The sequence below is a fragment of the Solanum stenotomum genome, chromosome 12 (genome assembly GCF_019186545.1).
Source record: "Solanum stenotomum isolate F172 chromosome 12, ASM1918654v1, whole genome shotgun sequence".
Lineage (NCBI taxonomy): Eukaryota > Viridiplantae > Streptophyta > Magnoliopsida > Solanales > Solanaceae > Solanum > Solanum stenotomum.
Window position 1 is genome coordinate 36,837,537 of NC_064293.1, and position 21,796 is coordinate 36,859,332.

The following is a 21,796-nucleotide window of genomic DNA, read 5'->3' on the forward strand; positions in this document are numbered from 1 at the left end:
TATATATTTTAAAAAGTCACACCATGAGTTCACTTATTTCACGTTGAAACTCTATTAGTGGCATGAACAAACAAGACATATAGCTATGGGTATATGAACTAAGTAAATTTGTACGAAGAGCACAATTGAATTATTTTGGAAACTATAAATAGTACAATTTTACGACGTATGACTCTTCATATTAAGTCTGATATATGCGATAGCCTATTAAAAAAAATTATACTATGTACCCGTATATATAACTTAAATCAATTATCTTTTTTATTTTGGCAGGAAAAGGGCACATCCTTTAAACTTATAAAGCTATATAATGTTAGAGAGAACCATATTAGAAATTGATTAAATGTCTTATCATCCTCTCCAATACCATAATTAAGTTTAATTAGCTTTAAAAAATTCTTGAAAAGTGTCAAATGACATAGACAGAACATAAGGATCAATAGTGTTGAATTCATTCTAGATATTATCTCTTACTATAACGCTTCTGATTAGGCTCTTCAAATTAAAAATACTCATCAGAAACAGTAAATATGTCTAATTAATATCCTCTATAGTACTGCTAATACCAACTCATATCTTATTAATTAAAAAAAATGATAACTAACGTGGCAGTTCGTTTGATTCAATGAATTTGATAGGAAGATATATCGTGCAATTTTATCTTATCTTAGTTTAGTGGAAGGTATCAAAAGGAAGAAGTTGTCCCATCTTCAATAGATGAAATTATGAACGATAAAATTTGCTCATCAAAATATAATCAGTTGAATTAGAGATTAGGCTTATAGTGAACTCGATGTGACCGTTTCGATTATTAGTAGCGGCTCGTGAAGTAGCCCTCTTTCTTTACAAAAAAATGATACATGCCCCTTTTCTTATAGTCAAGTGGCTTTCCGCTCCTCTCTCTTTGTTTCGATGAAAGCCTCTCAATGTTCGTGTTCTACGGGGAACTTTTTTGACTATTTACCTTCGCCGGAAGCAAAGGGCGAAAACTCCAAAACTAGAAAAGGGTGCTTGTATTGTGGTTTTGAGTTCCTTGGCTTGTGTTCTAATAGTAACCATAGGAAGAAAGCAGGAAGCATGGTCCCTAGTCTCGTTTTTGCCGAGCCTGATTCTCTATGGCATGGACGTCTTTGATTGGATGGAGACAGATATATAGAAAATGTGCAGTGAGGGTGCTTGTAAATCACTTGATAGCCTAGCTTGACCGAAGCAATGCCCAAAAGTCCCATGCCTTTCTTGGTCGGACCAACCCAACCGGCGATTTTCTACAAGTCAGTGAGTTGATTTGAGCGCATGCAACTCAAGTCAATTCATCTAAAAGTATTTCAGGCTAAATATGTAACAAAATTGACCTTAACAAATAAAAACTTGTCAAAATATTTTTTTAAAAACAATCTTTCTTTTGGTAATTTATCAAGTGGGTAAGAGAAGAGTCGAAGAACTAATTAAAGTTGATTAAGAGTTGAACAAATTGAATTATGATTTATTGTTTAGCTAATTTTGATTCAACTATTTCAGTCTAAGTAATATAATTTGAACGAGTTATTTGGACATGTTCAATTTCAACTTAATCTCGTCCATTTAACATCCCCACGTGCAATTTCCCGAATAAGATCGAAAAGAGTAGAATAAAGTTTTGAATAGACAAATCTTTTAGCAAAAGAATAGAATTAATTCAGGCATTCCATGCACGGCCAAGAGTGGAGAAATGGCATGTCAAAATGACAAGAAATAGTAATTGTCAACAAGTCTATACACATCCCTATGACTAGTATTTAAGCATAAATGGATATATGTATCTTTTTGAATATTGTCCTTAATGTGAACAAAAGATGATTTAACTTAATAGTAATCCATATATATATAAGACATGTATTCTCAGACATATATAAACAAATATAAAATAAAATAAAAATCCATTTTAATATTCAAATTGTGAAATTAATCAATCAAATAGTTGCTTTATAAATCTTTTAGAATGTATATCTATTGACATAATGAAATTTGAATTTTATGTATGATTGGTTATATAGCCTGAAAGAATAGTGTTTTGGGTCGATGTTGTAAATTTATTTTTATGTTTTCAAAAGTCATCAACAATAGGTTTTAAGCCTAGAGGTGCGGGATTTGGCTAGACTCCTACCATGTGATATATAGGGTAGAAATATTACTTTAAAAAGATTAGAGGGGACATGGACCTTGCCTCTAGCGAGCAAAAGAGATTGATCAAACAATTTAAAGGAAGGAAGTAGCCTATACAAGTAAAAAATGTCAATGTTGTAAATAAAATTACAATATCTAACTAATTGTAATGGATATGTCATCTGTATAAATAGATGTTGATTCTCCTTCACCTAGTATATTGTAAATTATTTCTTACTCACATAGGATGGAATATTCAAATTACTCTCTTCTCAATGTTGAATTCAACATAGAATAATGTACATAGAATTACTTGAGAAAAAGTTCCTTTAGGAAAAGAGAAAAGCATGGTAGCTTTAAGTCGTTGTTGTTTTAAGAATCATATACATATATAATGTGGAAATAAGAAGAAATTAAATAATGGTCCTGCTTTGAATAATCAATGGAAGGAAGTGGGGGTCGTTAGACCTATCAACACTAATGTTATAGGGAACACAAACCATTTAATTTGGTCAAACAAATACTCAATCCGTTTTTAAAAAAAAGAATGATCTAATTTAATTTGACACGAAATTTAAGAATATAAAGAAGATTTTTCAATTTTGCGGTTCTAAATTAAAATTACGTTAAATGTATCAAAATGTCATTTAAACTCGTGGTCTTAAACACGTCACATGAAAAATTGAAATTAAAATATTGTCAAATAAGGGAAAGAGATCATGATTCATTCTTAAAAGGAAAGTAGGTTATTTTCTTTTAAACGGAAGGGGTATATAACTACTTTAATATCTACTCTAATTGAAAGGAAAAGTTCAACTAAAATTATTTAGCTAGGTGGATTGGGTCAGTTCTTTATATTTTATAATCAATTCTTTGACAAGATCAAGTTTGTTGAATATTTCAAAGTTTGGAGATATATTTCTAGATGTGCATGAGATGATATCTAATTTGTGTTAGGATTATTTGTTTGGATTATGAATTAGGATATGAATTGTGATAAGCATCAGCCTGACTCCCACTTTCTCTTCTTTCATTATGACTTGTATATTAGTTCGAATTTAATTACTGATGTGATCACATTTAAATGCGAGAGCTAGTCGATTTGACGGCTCCTACGTGAGTGTAACGATGATCATGATGATTAACTATTCCATGTTCATATGGACTATTATTTACGACGAGAAATAGGTCGATACTCCCCATACATATTGTCACATCTCGCATATTCATGGCCACAATGGTTAAACTTTGTATCGTCAAAAATTGTGCTACATATAATGATATCTAAATCATTATTTTATTCTTATTAAAAATTAAATTAAATTTGAGGTTATTAGTATGAACTCGTAGTTAATAGGGAGTGTTTAAATTTACTCCTTAAGTGGCACTTTAATAAACTAAAAGTTTTGTCACAATATTGAAGCCCAAAGTTAAAGAGAAAATAAGATAAAGAGATTATGAATACATTTCATCAAGAAAGCCAAAGTTGTACAAAGAGTAGTCCAACACTATCAAAAGAAAATATGACTTCTACATTATTTTATTTATATGTAATGATTAAGCACACTCCAAAGACAATTCTATTTGCTTTAATTCCCTTATCCAAGTTTTTATTATATTTTGGAGCATATTGTTGTACACAATAAACATGTGCTACATAGAGGTAGTTAATTATAGTATGATCTTTAGGAAAATGTAATTAGCCATCTTCTTTGACCACTTTTCATTAACAAATTTCAGTTAGAATCATCATCATACTCTCTGAATTGGTTACAAATTCACTAGAAGAAATTAAGGACATATTCAAAATTTAAAAGTTATTGATTTTTATTATTATCTCAAGCTACTACATAATAATATATGAATTTAAAAAAAATAAAAAAATAAAAAAAATAATTTAAAATAAAATAAAATAAAAATTATTGATTTTACGTGAATTTAAAAATTTTAAACAAAATCTATTTTTAATCCGTGAAACTCAAATAAAAAATACATATTTTCTACAAATATAATATCTAAATCAATTTACGTGCAACTTAATTATTTCACCAAATATTTGTGTAATCATTTCCCTATAAAATAAGTAAATATAGCATATGGTATGGATTTTATATATCCTATGAAATTCATAGACCACGTGTCGTCTAAGATAAAAATAGAAAAAAACTTTAAATACAAAGTCTCTTCCTCCCACTAAGTAGGCATTCTCGGTGTCTAAAACATTATTTTGTTTTCTTTGGATTAACGTTATCGTTTTCAATTCTCCACAATCATTTTTAACTACTTTATTATCTTCCTCAGTAAAAGGTCAAACAGAACATAATTAATTAGAACACAATACAATATAATACTTCCTTCATTCATTTTGATAGGTCACATTTCGCTTATTAAGAGTATAAAAAATGATCTAAAATATTTTTAAACTATTAGAATAGATAAAAAAAAATGTTGACTTATTGACTCCATACTATCTTCAGCGTCAATCTTTATGGCCCTATGATGCCCCAATTAGAAGTGTCAATCTTTACGATCCTAAAATGCCCATATATATTTATTTTTTATCATATTAATATGAGAATGCTTATAATTTATAATATTAAAACCAAAAGTGTCAATCCCTCCATATCAATATGTATGTCTGGTTTTGACTTGACATGAAATTTATTTTTTTTAAACGAACTTTTTAATCTTTTAGTCTTAAATTAAAGATATGTAGAAATTAGAATGTACCAAAAAATCTTTTAATCTTGTGGTCTCAAACTTGACGGGCGAAAAATTGAATTAAAAAATTGTCTGAAAATTAACGAAAAGAGACATTCTTTTTTAAATGAACTAGAATGAAACAAACTGAAACAAAAGCAGTACTAATTTCACATGAACAAGTTGAATAAGAAGTTTGTTTAAGTCTACATCAGGTCAACAAATTAAAGTGAAAAGGATGTATTTATGTTCCCCTTATAATTAATAGCTAGCTAACACGAAGAAAATTAAGATTCCAAATAAATTTGTTAAACGTAAAGTCTGTCATGTTTATGACTTTGATAAGAAAAGAACCCATAAATTAGAAAAAAAGAATTAATGGAACAAACTATTAATTAGACCAGGAAACAGTGCTTCCAATAGGAAAGAAGCAACACATGAGTTGTTCTTCCAAGATTATAATATATGGTCAATACTTATTTTCTTGTCAATATCAAATGCCAAAGTTTTTTTTTTTTGTCTTCGCTAAAAGCCAAAAATTAAACGATAAACCTTTTGATTGTGAAGTCAAAGAAGTTGGGAACCTAAAAAAGGCAAAATTATCTCTACGAATCTGAACAAATGCGGAGCTAAGCAAGACAATTTTTTTTTTTTTCTAAAAAATGTTTATGCTATATCACTGCAACAAATTCGATTATCAGGGACAAAAAATAGCGTCATTTATAAATCATATTTCGTCACTAAAAATTTTGTGAGACGAAAAATAATTCGTTAATCAGTCGTCACTAAATGTGTGTCGCTAAAAGTATACAGAAATGATTTAGTGCTTCGTCGCTAAAAGTATTATATTAACTACAAAAAAGAAAAATCGTCTCTTAAACATTTGTGACAAATTTATTTGTCGTAATTTTATTTTTTTTGTGTAGTTAATAGTATGCTTTGTCACTAAAAAAGTTATTACTACTGACAAAATTATATCGTCGCTAATTATTTAACTTCAATCAGTGACGACATCAATTGTCTCTAAAGTTATATGTAATTCGTAGTTGAACAAAATCTAATTTCGTCACTAATGACTATTTTATATACAAAAAATTATTTTGTTCTTAAATAAATTAATTAGGGACAAATTTATTATCATAAAAAAGGTTAATTTTCCTATTATCTCTCATCTCAATTTTTTTAAATCCTCCCCAGGAGCTCCCACATTATGCTTTCTTGAGGACTCAAACTCACAAACTTAAGGTTAGAAGTGAAGAGTGCTTACCATCCGATCAACTCTCTCTTGTCTCTCATTTTTATTTTCTTTTTTTAACTTCATTCACTTCTTTCATATTTAACTTCTGTAGAAATAATATATTATGTCATTATTTATACACATACACAAATGCATGAAATTTACCACCCACAATTCATTCAAATGTAGATTTATTTTAATTAAACTATATATTTTTTAAAATATCTTTAAATATATTCAATACGATTCTGGCATTTTATTTATTTATTTTTATAAATTTTAAAAATTATTCAGTACAATTATAAATTTATATAAAATTAAACTTTTGATTTTATTTAAAAAATTGAAAAATCGGTTCAATTCGATCAATAAATCAATTGTTTTGAAAAAAAAAAACATCGATACCCATAACTATAGTACTTCATCATAGTATATTTGAAATCCTATTTGGTTCATTGCTTTCATTTGTGCTTTCATTTTTTAGTTTATTTCAATTCTCAAACTAATGAAAAAAGTTAATAGAAATTCATGAAATATTTCGCACCTTTACAAAGTCTAAGTTTGTAAGTTGATGTTAATTATGTATGGTTGCTCTATGTACGTATGTGGAATTACGATTAAATATGTACATATTTTTAGACAGAATCAAATAGATCGACTTAGTCTATGCAGTTTACCAATCACAAATCAATAGACACACAGAAATTAGCACGAAGACTTGAGAAATTATTTTTTTGATTGTCTTTATCGATGAAAGTGTATCAAATAAAAAATAAAAGTGTTAAATCAACAAATATTAGCGATCTAGTGGTAGAACCGTACCCCCACTCACGGTACTTATAACCTGGATTGTATTTTTCAAATGATGCATTTATAATTGCATAATTTAAGAAAATTGATGAATTGAACTTTTTTATTTTTACAAAATCGATTGAATTAGTTGGTTTTAATATTTTCCCTCTCCAAATAACTAATGGACTCTGTCTATTTCTTATGAAGCACTTGTATTAATCTTTTTATAAGCTGTCACTTGTAATTATGAAAAATTATAGCAAAAAAAATTTATATTTAGCTATGAATTTTTTCGTATTAAATAGTTAAATTATTCAATACAAATTTTATGTCATCTCTATTTAATACCTTACATATTTTGTGACAATTTTTTTTGTTGTCACTAAATCACAGATTGATTAGAGACAAATTTTTTGTTGTCACCAATTATTTATATTATTAGTGACGAAAATAAATATCATAATTAAATCTATTTTTTATAGCTAAAACTTATAATATTTAACTACGAACTCTAATTTGTCAATATTGTAATAACATATTTTTTTAGATGAAATTTTTGTGTCTAAAAATTTATAAACTTTAAGACAAAAAAATATTTTGTCATGAATTAGATACATTATAAGTGACGAAATAATGTGTCACCGATAACTTTAAATTCGTGACTAACACTACTTAAAAAATGGTGCCAATTAATTTTTTGGTGGAAATTTTAGTGGACAAAACTTTGCTACGGATTGTTATGTTTTGTCACTAAAAGTACGTGTCTCATATATTTATGCATGAAAAGTAAATTTTGTCATTAAAAGTGAACAATTAGTGACAAATTTGATGTCGTAGCTAATAATTTTATAGCTATATATCATATTTGTTGTAGTGGTATATGCTTGAAAAGAAAAAAGGAAAATTATGTAATGTACAATTTGGACAATTAATTTATCAATATGGTTGAAATATAAATAACCATATCTATTTTGATAATTATGTTTGTATATGTTGTGTATGGATATGCTTATTATTTGTTTGATATGTATATTTAATATTAAATATACACTATCTATACATTGTATACATTTTTTATAAACTGATTGTTAATGGTATTCGGCTATTTATTTATTTATTTTGGCTTTTTGGGAAGTTTCAGTTTTTTTTTAATCAATGTCTCTCATTATTTCATCAAAAATATAACACTCTACTAAGTTAGTTTGGTGTCAGGGCGGGTAAATGAGTTGTTAGAATTGAATTTGGTTGAGTTAAAATAAATTGAATTAATAAATGAATTATTGCCCAATATTGCTTTTAAAATATTTTAAATATCAATGGTACTTTATTTGAATGTCATTTTTTAACTTGTATGTAATTATTTTTAAATAAAGTTACACGTTTACTTATTTTGGATTAACTACGGATATTTATATTTTGTCAAATCTAATTAACTTCAACATTACATGTTTGAAGTTATTTTAAAATGAATAAACATATACAATTTTACGCACTGCAATCTTGACTTAAATAGTAGTTTCAAAATTGATTATATGTGCACTTTAGCCTTAAAAATTAGTTAAGTTGAGATAAGTCAAATTAAAATGAACTAAACAATGTGTCATGATACGAATCACTCAACTCTTACCACATTTTGTGAAGCATTTAGATAATTTTGTTGGCGAATAAAGATATGATCCTAAAATATCTCATAAATTTTTAAATATATTTTTGGTTTGATAATAAATATTATTTAATTTTAGGAGTATTATACTATTCTTAATAAATTCCATCTAAAGGTGTATATATAATTTCATTACATTAAGTTTGAATTGAATTAGATTTTTGTATGGATGAAAATTACTATTATAGACTTAATAGTTAAGGTGCAAGTGATGCAACGTAATTTTAAATTATAGTGATATTTAGGTACCAACATGAGTTGTGGTGTAGTAATGAGACTGTTTCACCCTTAATCAGAGGTTTCGATTCGAGCCTGGATATGAAAAAATCTTATTGGAAGCGTCACCCCTAAATAAGTACTGCAGTAGCCTATCCAAATTTACCGAATTGGAAACCAAAAAAAATATTTATGTAACTATAAAAACTTAAATTCAAGATAAATAAAAAATCCCCCCTAATAACTTCATCATGGTTTATTTGTATAATCGATGGCATTTCTGGTAACTTGAGTAACAATCCATTTTTCTTCTTCTTCAATCTTCACAGTTCTTCCCCAAATTTTAATTTTACAAAACAAACTTGCAGAATCTTCTTCCCCAGATTCATTTTCTTCGAGTGTTTATACGGGTTTCAAGGTGGAGTGTTGAACATTAATGTCATTGTTCTGAATTCTGTATCGCCACTAAGCTGAAATGGAAGCCATGGTAGTTTTTTGAATGTCATCAATTTTTTTGCCCCCAATTTTATGTTATCTTGCATTTTTTATCAATCTTGTTGCTTCAAATCAGTTGTTTGGAAGTTGAATGTGTGAATCTTGGTGAAGTAATAATGCGTTTTGAGTTATTTGCTGCTTTAATCGCATATTAATCAGTTAATTGTATTTGATTATGTTGTTGAACTTTATTTATCTTTTTCTTTATTTGTAGTCCACGGAAAAGAAATTAATTACGAGAGATGATTGGGAGAAGAGGCTAAATGATGTAAAGATTAGAAAAGAAGATACAGATAGATTGGTAATGAATTTTCTAGTTACAGAGGGTTATGCAGAAGCTGCAGAGAAGTTCAAAATAGAATCAGGGACGGAACGTATCCTTATGTCGAAAGATGATCATGTTATGTTTTATACAAATGTGTATGTTATTGTTTGCGTATTTTGTTTATCCTTATGTTGTTAATAGCTGAGATAGATCTTGCTACCATCAAGGACCGGATGGCTGTAAATAAGGCTGTGCAGTCTGGTAATGTGGAGGATGCAATCGTGATGGTTAACGATTTGAATCCCGAGGTATGCCTGCTGATTATCATGTACATGTGGCTAGAATGATATCTCACAGTATAAACACATCGTCTATCTAGTGGTATAATTTGAGTTTCTTGTGGTTTGCATGTTTTTGTTTTTTGATTCTTATTATAATGATGATACACTTTTTATGTTAAACATGGTAAAGCTTTCATATTCCTTTATGTGTGTGTCTGAGAGATAGATAGGTGATCCGTTATCGGTATGTGTTAACTGTTAAGAGTGACATTCCAAAAGAATGATAGCAAACAGGGAAGTCATTAGAACAGAAGATGATGAGAAACTATTTACAGTGCACAGCTGCGGAGAGCACTTCTTTTTTGTAACTCAGTAAAAGAAAACAATTACTGGAACAATTTTCAAGGCACATCAACTTTATGAATCTTGATGCCACTGAAGACAAATGTTCATTTCTGTTTTCTGTTTCACTCTTTACTGTTTGCTCATCAATGATTAGAAGAGGGAAAAATGTAGGGACTCAGTATTAGTCTTGTTCTAATTTTGTAACCTGACATTCGATTCAGTTAAATGAAGGTGTGGATGTGATCCAACACTTATCATATACAGTTCCTTTTTGTATTTTTTCCCTGGACATGTGTTGTGTCTTCTTGCATGCACCTTGACTGATCCTCCTAGATTCAAATCATGCATCAACGATTTGTTTATCTCCTTGGGGACAACAGTCTTCATAGTTCTAATAATTTATATTTCCCTTTTCCTTTGGGTTTGTCCTTGTTATCTTATGATTCTGTCCAGAAGTTAAATAAATGTCCGTGTTGCTCACTTCCCAGTGGAACTATTAAATCCTAAGAGAAGTATATAGTCTTTACTGCTAGCACATTCCATCAGTTTGTGCAAATGGTAAATGGAATCTATTAGTCATTCTTCTTAACTTGTCTTCTAATCTGTGTTAAGATACCATTGACCCTTGTTACAGAGGATCTGTTAATCATCTTCTGAACTTTTTTTGTTTATTTCTAACTGATGGTAACTATAGCTTGGCCCTTGTTATTTTGACTTCAAAGCAAAGCTTTCCTATATGAGCTTGAATTCTGCCTGAAGTCTCCATAAACTCCAAGGTCAAGTATTAGTCGCATAATTTTTTGCTGGGATAAGGATCTTAAGAGTTCTGATCATGAAACTGCTCGAGCAAGCTTTTTATGAACATATAACTGAGGGGACGATAAATTGCATTTGTTTGAAATGACCATAGAGTATAGAGAAGCTCTTTAATATAAGCAGATAGCATGAAATAGACAGCTCTGTCCCTTGAGGGGGTTGGTATTATGTAAGAGAATTCTTCATCTGGAAGGTTTATGGTTCTAATCCAACTTTTTAAATTTGCAGTTAAAACCTAAAGAATACAAACAAACACATAGGAATTGAACTCACTCAGTTCCTTAGTATGCTAGGTAAAACTTTGAGCAATTAAAGCATTTGAACTCACTCAGTCACTCTTGGAATCTTGTTAGTTTTACTTCGGTAAACATATGTTTGAAGTTTGCTTTATTGTTGTGCTATCCTTTTCTTTTTTCTTTTTGCTTTCTACGTCATCTCTAGCTTGTGCCTCTTCTCGATAAAAGATATTTTTTGGATAGAGCTGAAGGAATACAAAATTGACGATAGAAGATCCTGATGCAAATTGTCCAAAATTATTGTCTTACCTTTGAATATTTGAATCCTTCCTATAGAAAGTGTATGCAAACTTCTGGTTTGGTTAATGACATGGAAACCAGTTTATAATTGTCGTCTTAGTTTAGAATTAGACCATACGGACCATGATCTAGTTTCTTACTGTTGGGACCGCGTACCACCACCCTAACTCCACATTAGTATGATATTGTCCGCTTTGGGTCAAGCCCTCACGGATTTGTTTTTGGGCACATCCTAAGAGGCCTCATACTAATGGAGTTGGGTGAGCACTTATATATTGGTACATTTCTTCTTCTCCATCCGATGTGGGATAGATTTGTTACCCAACAATTACTTGGGATGAATCTTCTAACCTGAGCTATTATGCATGGCAATGGGTTCCAGGCCCCTATTATCTTTTCTTTTTTCTATTTTTCCCTAAAAAAATAGGAGATCATCTAATGTTGTTTCTATGTAGCCAATATCAATTTCCCCTGTAGCTGATATCAGATCAGGAACGTGATGTTCCCGAAGAATCCAAACGATGTTGAATTTTCTTTTTTTGGTTCATTGTTCTGTTATTTTGTGGACACATATGACGTATGCCTTGCCTTTTGTCTCTAGTATCTTTTCTCTTGTCATCTCATGAGATTAACACCCTAGAAAATCTTGATACTTGGAAGGTTATCACAAATGAGTGCTGATTTTTAGGTTGTTTGAGTTGATTGTATCCTAAGTTTACCTTCATGAATGCAGATATTAGATACGAATCCCCAACTCTTTTTCCATCTCCAACAGCAAAGGCTGATAGAATTGATAAGGAATGGAAAGGTTGAAGAAGCTTTGGAGTTTGCTCAAGAGGAACTAGCTCCAATGGGAGAAGAAAATGTAAGTATTCATCTTTAAATACTATGTTTGAGATTTCCGTAAGTTTCTTTTTTCCAATGCAACATACATCTTCATTCAATCTATATTATCGAATGAGAAATGCAAGTCTTTGCTCTAACTCTCTGTCTAACTTCATATATCATCTGCATTTCAAATCTTGTCTGGCTGAACTTCATAGTTTCTGGACATTAAAACCCATTGACTGGGGGAGTTTTTCCATGGTTTTTTCTGTTTGACTAAATTATAATAACTTTACAGCAAAGCTTCTTAGAAGATTTGGAGAAAACTGTTGCATTGCTAGCTTTCGAAGATGTATCTAAATGCCCAGCTGGAGAGCTTCTAGATGTATCCCAACGCTTAAAGACCGCAAGCGAAGTAAATGCGGCAATTCTCACCAGCCAAAATCATGAAAAGGGTTAGTCCCATTTTCATTAAAAAAAAAATTACTTGATCACTCCTGATCTAGGCCTCCACACAGTTCTGTGGGGAGAGCCTGATGTCTAATTTGGACATTTTTTTAAAAATGATCATGGCACTAAATGTTTTCTTTATTTGATTATGCAACAGATCCGAAGCTTCCAAGCCTATTGAAGATGTTGATATGGGTACAGGACCAGCTTGATGAAAAAGTTTATTACCCTCGCATAACCAATCTGTCGACTGCAGCACTTGAAAATCCTGCTGTCTAAAATACGATGCAAGTTCCCTTCGCGGTTGCATCATCCCTGAATATAGCTAAGGCAAGAAGACCTTTTCTTTTAACCACTCCGTTGCTGGTTGATTCATTTTCATTGATCTATGGTTTTTTAGGCATACGTTAGATTTGACAGCAGGATGTGCAGTTAACTACTCAATGTAAACAAACCTAGTTATACCTTCCTATCTTAATCACGGCTACACGAATTACTGAATCTGTTTGTGCTTTTCATAGTGTTGCGTTTGGAAAATTTGTGTGATTTTTTAGCTCTACTTATTCCAGCAAGAACTTGGAATTTGGTGGGTAAATGTACGTTATTTGATACACCACTAACTACTTGCTACTTCTGTTTTTAAGGTGGCATTTGCTTCAAAATACTGGTAATTGGCTTGCTTTTTAAAGGTAATTGATGATTAATGAAAAACTACATAATTCAATGAGGAAGGAGTCTTCCTTTGCTAAATTTGGGCATTTTCCTCAAATGGGCTCACATTGATATTAGGACCTCAAGTCCAATAAAGAGGGGCTCACTGTTGAAATGAAAACTAAATGGCCCAATTAAATTATTTCAGCCTGCTAACATTATTTTCGGTACTTGTTTGGGGACCTAAGTCCCAATTTTGAAGTTAAGTATTCCTGATCGACTCCATTCTAGCCTCAGCTCGAAAACTCTAGTTAAGGATGAAAGGATACTTATGATCTTTTTTGTCAATAGACTTTCAATTCTGAATTCTTTGTTAATGAGCTGTTCCTCGAAAGCATATAATTGTGTTTATAGTAGGCCTGTGAAGTGCAAGTCATCAACAATAACATTTTCAATGTAATCTCACAAGTAGGGTATGAAGAAGGTACAATGTACACAATCTTATCACCTACCTGATAGAGGTAAATAGATTATTTCTGATAAACCCTCAAAATCTAAAAGCAGTTTGAAAAAAGAGAATACGGAAATGAAACCAGTAATTCGATTGAGTAAATACTACTGAAAAAAAAGTTGTGGTTTCTTGATAATAGCAAAATGTAATAGTATATAATATGTAAAGCACCGAATTTATGCTGGGCTCGACAACTACAATATTGCTAGATTCCCACATGATGTAATTTGCACCCTTTAATAGTGCTACTATAAATAATTATATATTATCTGATTAATTTATTGCTACTTAAAAAGAGTATCTTATTTGGATTTGCTCCCTTTACCTTTTTTGTTTCCTAACTTTTTCAGAGTGGGATGCACACCAAAGTTCATAGTGGGGGAATTCCCAGACCTAAAACTACTACTATATTTTCTTGTGGGGTTAATTAAGCTATAAAAAAAATCCTGTTAACATAAGTACTCCTATTGGCAAACAAGGGTGAAGAGTGTGAAGGTAAATGAAGTGGTTGAGAACCTATGAGGTTTCAGGTTTAAAACTTAATGGAGATAAAAAAATATAAGGTGATTCTTTTCATCTGTTCGAGTTTTGGTGGACAAAGTTACACGGTACCTATTGTTAGTGGGAGGTGACAAATATCCCATGAAATTAGTTGGGATGCGTGAAAGCTGACATGAGCACCACCTTCATTAAAAAAAGTACTCCTATTGAATAATATTACTTGATATGAAAAACTAGCATGCCATGATTATCACTTAGTCATCCGCTCCTACTAGTAATTTAATACAAAATTTTCACCTCCTGACTAATATTTAGTGATGGTAACTAACCTTCTCAGGAAAAAGTTTTGCCATGTGTATTCATATTTTTGTAATGCATAAATGTTTGGAAGAATGTTTCGTTGTGATTTATCGGTCACGTGTTTAATGGTGTAATTAGCTACTAATTCTTGTATCGAGATAGATATCTTATATCACATAACACTCTCTTTATAAGTGGCGATTCTTTCCCAAACCTGACATGAATACGGAATGTATAATGCATCGGATTGGTTTTTTATAAAAAAAAAAAAGTTTTTTTTTCCATGACTTTCCTCCCATATAACTGAGAAGTTTATTAGTAAAATATTTGACGGAAGTCAAAAGTGTTTATTTTTTGAAAAATTAAAAGGAGAAAAAATTGCTCAGGAATAATATTAAATGACAACTTTAAATATACCCCATATATAAGAGATATTTTTGTCATTTTCTAGCACTATTTTACGCTATCGTCTAGTTGTTATCTTGTTGAAACAAAAATGATAAGATTTTGTTGCCCAGTCTATCAATATATGGCCCAAGAAAGAGTTTTAACGAAAGACAAAATTTAGCAGGCTACATGTGAAACCATTGGATGATGTTTCTCAACGTTGATGGATGATTACATTATGAATTATTTCATGGGAGATATAAATTATATGTAAAAAAATTGGAAGTTTTCAAATATATGTTTGATTATGTGAATTTTATTTATATTTTTAAATGTTTGAACAAAAAACCTCATAGTTTAGTTGAAATTTTTATTTTTTCGCCGAAAGAAATCTCTTGAGAGATGTTTTGTTTTCAAAATTGGGTTGTACATCATATTAAGGTTATATTTAAATTCTGTAATTCGTTAATGCAGTAATACTGTTAAGAAGTTCCACATCGATAGAGGAATGAGAAATTGGTCTCTTTATGTGAATTTGAACAAATCTTCCTCGTGAACTAGCTTTTGGGGTTGAGTTAGGCTCATGTGTCTCTTTATATGGACTTGGATAAACCTCTCCGTATGAGCTTGCTTTTGGGGTTGAGCTAGGCCCTGCCAATCTCAATTTGTTGTTCACCAATGTTGAACCCTTATTTATAATTGGTCACGCTCCAGTTGAGGTCCACATGTATCGGTAGAGGGATGGGAAATTGTTCCACATAGGTAGAGGAATAAAAAATTGATCACCTTATATGAACTTGGACAAACCTTCCTCGAAAAAGATAAATTAACCTGAAAAATGTTTGATACTATTAAGATCCTTTTTACTCATATAAAGTAGCCGTCTTAGGCTTGTACCAAGTAATAAAAAAGGCAATCAGAAAGAACTAAAATTTTCGATGCATTCTAATAAAAACATTAGATTACAAACATTGGAAGTTACCCTTAACGATACTAACAAACAATTTTTCATAGTGTTCTCCGTCTTATCAATTAAAATCTTACATACATGAAAAACATATATTTCTTCCTAATTTGCACACAAAAATATATACTAAGTTACTAAAATTCTCATCACTTTTCAATTTTAAAAACATTGAGTGTGGGTAAGTATTTTCCAATCAAACTTATGGGTTCTCTTCCCTTTCCATCCCCATCTCGAGCATCGCCGCGTTCACCGGAAAATTCCACGTCAAGGTACTCTATTTTTGCCTCATTCTGTTCAACAATTGTGACAAATGATGCCACTACTACAAATTGGATAGCTTGTTATGATCCTTCTAACAATACTTGGAATTATGTTACGTTGATCCCTGATTTACCCGAAAATCACGTACTCAAGGACTTTGCGATGGTCTCAGTCTTGAATTCACTATATATTATTGGTGGTCGACTCTGTAAAAAAGAGAAAACTCAAAATGTTCAATATGGAATCGATGAATTTTTCGATAGGGATATTGATGTGATGTCATTGGTGTTACGTTACGATGTTAATTCTAATCAATGGTCAAAATGTGCACCACTTAATGTACCACGTTACAATTTTGCCTATGTTGTTGAGGAAAATAAAATTTATGTAGCTGGTGGGCAATCAATGTTGGGTAGTGCTAGGGGTACTTCATCAACTGAAGTTTATGATACTTTAATTGATGATGGTCAATGGACTTTATTGACAAATATGAATAGGTCAAGGTGCAAATGTGTTGGCGTGACGTGGCAAGGGAAAATCCACGTGGTTGGTGGATTTGTACAGGGTGGAGGGTTTTCGCAATATGTTGACCGTTGTTCAGCTGAGCTGTATGACATGTCAACGGGTGAATGGGACCTCGTGGCGGGGATGTGGCAGTTGGATGTGCCAGCTAATCAAATTGTTGAGGTGGATGGTAGGTTATTTAGCTCCGGGGATTGTCTTAATGTATGGAAAGGTCATGTTGAGGTCTATGATGGGAAACTTAACATATGGTACATGGTTGAAGGTTCACAAAATAATATTTTCCCCTTTGAAGAAAATGGACAACTTATTCATCGACTATACTTAACAATGGCCCCAATTGGGACACATTTGTACTTTTTGGCAGGTTATCGGACAATCGATGATCCATCAAAAACAATATCAACAGTATATTCATTTGACACATCAACAACGGGAGGTGCATGGAAGAGCTACGAACCAATACAAGAGGAAGGAGAAAGAGAGCTATGTAGTCATTGTTGTGTTGTCCAACTCTATTAGCTAGGGTGAGAGACTTTCTTAAGCAACAAAAAAAAAATGTTGTACAATTTAGGTATTGTACAATTTTGATTTTGTATTTGACTACGTGTATAGCAGAAACTTGGTGTATCAGACTGTTTTGTTTTTTTAGTAATCATTATCACTTGCTTTTCAAGAAAACATAGAAGAAAAAGTGTGGGGAAATCCTTTTTCCTTCACTAGAGGAAACAACCAAAACATTATGGTTTGCTTAAAATAAGAAAAGAGATTAAGCAAACATGATTTGATTATGTCTTTCTAGCTAGGCCCCTTACTACTATAATAGGTCTTTAAGCTTTATATGACATTTTTTATGTTAGCAAATAAATTAAATGATGATGATGTTGGACAAATGTCCCTACTTAGGTCTATGAAAACAAGTTGTTTTGTTGACAATTGATTTTTCTACCAAATGTCAATTGCCATTAAGGACTATAAAAAGATTAAAATCAAAATATTTTATGCTTTCCCCTAGCTAGTTACTAGCATGAAATCTATTTTTAAAATTTTCTTTTTAGGGATTTGCCTAAGTAGTAGACTAGTATTAGTACTAGATTAAAAGATTTGGTGAGACTTATTAGTGTGTTAAACTATGATTAATTGCTTTTTGGCTTGTCTGCAATCATTTCACTAGTCTTCAAGATACAATGATGTTTCCTTTTTTTTCCCTACCCGGTGTTCTGTATTCATATTGAAGCTCGATTAAATACAGATTCACGCTGAAAAGTCCCACGTGGATAAAGCGCTTCCAAACAAAGACAATTTCGTACCTAGGTGACTTAAGTCCGAGACTTCTGATTTAGGATGAAAGAGTGCTTACCGGCCACTCTACCACAACCCTTGTTGCTAAGATACGTACAATGATGTTTGTTTTACATAGCACCAAATGCCTACTTTCATGGATCTTGCCTAAGCAAGAAGAGAGGTTCGAATAGAAGGGGTCATTTGAGTCTATCTAGAGCGTTTGATCATGAATTTTTTTTATTTTTCCTCTGAGCTGAACTCTGAAAACATGTTTAATCATAAAATTTCATAATTTTATTTGAAGTTGAATTTCAGAACTTTCAAAAATTTGAAAAACAAAAAAAAAATTATTTTCACTCCAAATTACTCACACAAAAAAACACCAATTTTTGTTCATGGCCAAATAGAAACAACATTTTTCATTTTAAAAACAAAAACTATTTTAATTAAATTTCACTTAAATGCCCCGTTATAAAGTATATAACTTCCTTTTTATTTCTCTTTGGCAACCTATAACACAAATAGAATCTGTAAATTAGTTCCGAAAAATCTCACGTTTTATCAAATGACATTTTGCTCATAGTTATAACAATTTCTTTGGTACCGAAAATTATGTGAAATATGTTTCAAAGTAAAATTGAATATTGAGGAAATGAAGTTAATATTGTATTATACCTCCTCCATTTCAAAATAAGTAATATCTTAATAAGAAAAATTGTTTGTATCGCTTTAAAAATTCAAGACACAAAATAAGATCGGACATAGATATGGGTCTAGACTAGAAGGATCAAAAAGAGATGCAAACAGTGACTAACTTTATTACTTTAATAAAAAGAGTTGCAATTTTCACTGAAAAAAGCAAACAAAAATAAAATGTCATTAAAAGAATAGAAAAGACTGAGGAATTTGAGTCGGCCAATCCAATGACCAAGGGACAAACTGTGAGGATTTGTCCCTAATTTGTTTGACATATCACTAAAATTATTTTTTAAAGATGTCATACAATGATTTTTTAAAAAAAAATTTGTTTCGAGATAGAGATATTGCATTGGCAAATTATTAATTACTTTTACTTAGATAATGTAATTAAATTGTAAAAAAATTATGAAGTGTTATATATGATTTTTTAATTGTAAATGAATTCAATAACTAATATGAGTTGTTAGCAAGGTTGAGACTTGAGAGTTATTATAGTTTACTTAGTGACCTTCTTGCATTGTATTTTTTTAGTGATATGGTATTTCTTTAGCAATCGATGAAAATAAAAAAACTATGAATAAAATAAAATTCAGAATTTATAAACGTTAATCCCGACTCTCTCTGCTTCTATTTCTCCACACTTCAACTGGCAACGATATTTTTGATTGTTTTTCAAAAGAATACTCTCCAAGAATCATAAATATATATTAATTTCTTAATTTATTTACTTCTTTTTTTTAAAAAAAAAAGCCACTAAAAGGAATAGATGTGTAAATGCAAGACAATTATTTTACTTATTCATATTTTAAAAATAAATTTCATTTTTTACATATCAAAAAAAAATAATTATTTTTTTCATGTTTAAATTTACCTTTTAACATTAATAATTATTCCATGAATTATTTTTCAAGTTCTAACACTAAACATTACTATTAATAAAAATAATTATATCAATTATTATTTACTTGAGGAGGCAGATGCATGCATGTTTGACCAAATCCCAATCAGTGAGAGCGCACGTAAAAGTTAATTTTGTGTACTGCCATACGCCATCTCACGTGTGAATGTGATCATCCCTCTTCTTCCCGCATGCGCTACCCCCTCTTTTGACACTTTTACCCTCCTATTTTACTTTTAAATAAACAAATAGCAACTTGAAAATATTTTTAAATTTTATAATCTTAAACATATTATTTGAAAATTTTAAATTAGTTTTTTAAAAAATTAAATGGATTAATAATAAAAATAAAACAAAGATATTAAAATAAGTGAAGTAGAGTAATTGTTTTGACTTGTTTAATTTCAAGTGAAGTCTTTAACTTTCATTGATAGATTAAATTTTTACAAAATTTTAATGAATGTAGGCATCCAAACAAAAGAACTTCGATAAACTTTTTTTTTTTTTTGGTTAAAAACGAATATTCTAAATTTTAATTTTAATTATTTGGTTGGGAACTAGTTAATCTAGAATTAATTATCTTGTAATTAGTTATCCTGTAATAACTTATCCCACCATATATATGAGATAACTTATCACATCACTATATTATAATTGGTAAAATAAGTTATCTCTAACATGTCAACCAAATAAAACATCAAAATTTTATTCAAAATTATTTATTTTTATTCATCACACCAAACGACTAAATAACGACAATCAGTCCATTTTGTTGGTGGAAACATGGAAAGTCCGACAATTTTAAGAGCTGACATGTCGGCTAGGGGCCCCTATGATTGATACAAAGAATATTTCATATTTTGACTAATTTGCCCTTCTACCTCTTTTCAGTATGGCACACAATGTACAGTTAGTTCCACATTGGCATGCTGAGCTGGAAATACTTTGCTGACGTGTATGATAAAAAGCTTATCAAGAACCACAGAGATGATAAGCCGAAGACGACATGTCGTGTTGTGTCATATCTAATCATCTCTCATATATATATTTAAGTGCATGTTTTCTTTTTATATGTTTAAATTATTGTTTCAGTCTCGTTTTTCTTATTTTATTTTTTGATATCTTCATTCCTAATTTTGTTATTATTTTCATTATTTTAAAAAAAGAAGAACATCATATTATTATTGAGAGCAACTTTTTCAGTGATATTGATTTCACTTAATTACGAGCTGGTCCCCTTGATCTAACATTTCACTCTCAACTTTTTTTTGAGTCTATTGATGTGAGTTAACATAAAATAAATTTAACTTTTTGTGCACATCTCTCAGTGTACAACTTTGGATGAGAGGCTCAGAAAAATGAAAACAACAACTAAAAAAGATTAGTGAAAATGATATCTAGCACTTAGATCTATCCAAGGTTGAAATACAAATTAAAGAATGAATCATATATAAACCATTTTATTTTTTTTTGAAAATTCACAAAGTATGAAATTTAGAAATTTGTCTTGGTCTATATTATTACGATATAAAATTCACTCTTCTTTCGACACGTGGCACCAAATAAAAGGAGCCATATATATATATATATATAATATAATGTATAATATAAGTAGTAGATAAGTGTTAAAGTGAGGGTATTTTGGGTATTTAAAAATACCCTCACATTCACACTTCTACTAAAAAATATATATATAAGTAGTAGATTTAAATATATTTAAAAATAATATAAGTAATACTATACTTAGTATGCTTAAAATTAGTAAAAACTACATAAAAAGTACTACATATCATATTACAATAATTAACAATTATTTGACACTTTCAATTCTATCAATGCCATATAAATTAGGATAAAAAAGGTAACATTTATATTCAAAAATAATATAAGTAATACTATACACTACAATAATTAATAGCTTAAATATTTAAAAGTTATATCAAATATTTAATTGACTCTCTAAATTCTATTGGTACCACATAAAATGGATTATATGATAAACATATATTGTTTGAAATTGACGAAAAAGAAACTATAAATTACAATAATTAA

At 30.1% G+C, this 21,796-nt stretch overlaps 2 protein-coding genes across 2 annotated transcripts; both read left to right on the forward strand.

Moving 5' to 3' along the window:
* The first annotated feature begins 8,967 nt into the window (after nt 1-8,967).
* LOC125848110 (protein GID8 homolog) lies at nt 8,968-13,428 on the forward strand. The gene is made up of 6 exons (XM_049527915.1): nt 8,968-9,237; nt 9,460-9,619; nt 9,712-9,818; nt 12,222-12,353; nt 12,612-12,768; nt 12,921-13,428. The coding sequence occupies exons 1-6, from the start codon at nt 9,226-9,228 to the stop codon at nt 13,040-13,042; spliced, it is 690 nt and encodes a 229-aa protein (XP_049383872.1). The 5' UTR covers nt 8,968-9,225; the 3' UTR covers nt 13,043-13,428.
* Nucleotides 13,429-16,281: 2,853 nt separating this feature from the next.
* LOC125847405 (uncharacterized) lies at nt 16,282-17,385 on the forward strand. Its single transcript, XM_049527028.1, has one exon. The coding sequence runs from the start codon at nt 16,282-16,284 to the stop codon at nt 17,383-17,385; it is 1,104 nt and encodes a 367-aa protein (XP_049382985.1).
* The last annotated feature ends 4,411 nt before the right edge of the window (nt 17,386-21,796 follow it).

Bases quoted from the DNA above. Each gene is read 5' to 3' on its own strand.
- LOC125847405 (XM_049527028.1), top strand. From the start codon at position 16,282: ATGGGTTCTCTTCCCTTTCCATCCCCATCTCGAGCATCGCCGCGTTCA.
- LOC125848110 (XM_049527915.1), top strand. The intron at 9,620-9,711 runs GTATCCTTATGT...TGTTGTTAATAG, and splicing joins AATAGAATCAGGGACGGAAC to CTGAGATAGATCTTGCTACC. The intron at 9,819-12,221 runs GTATGCCTGCTG...TCATGAATGCAG, and splicing joins TTAACGATTTGAATCCCGAG to ATATTAGATACGAATCCCCA.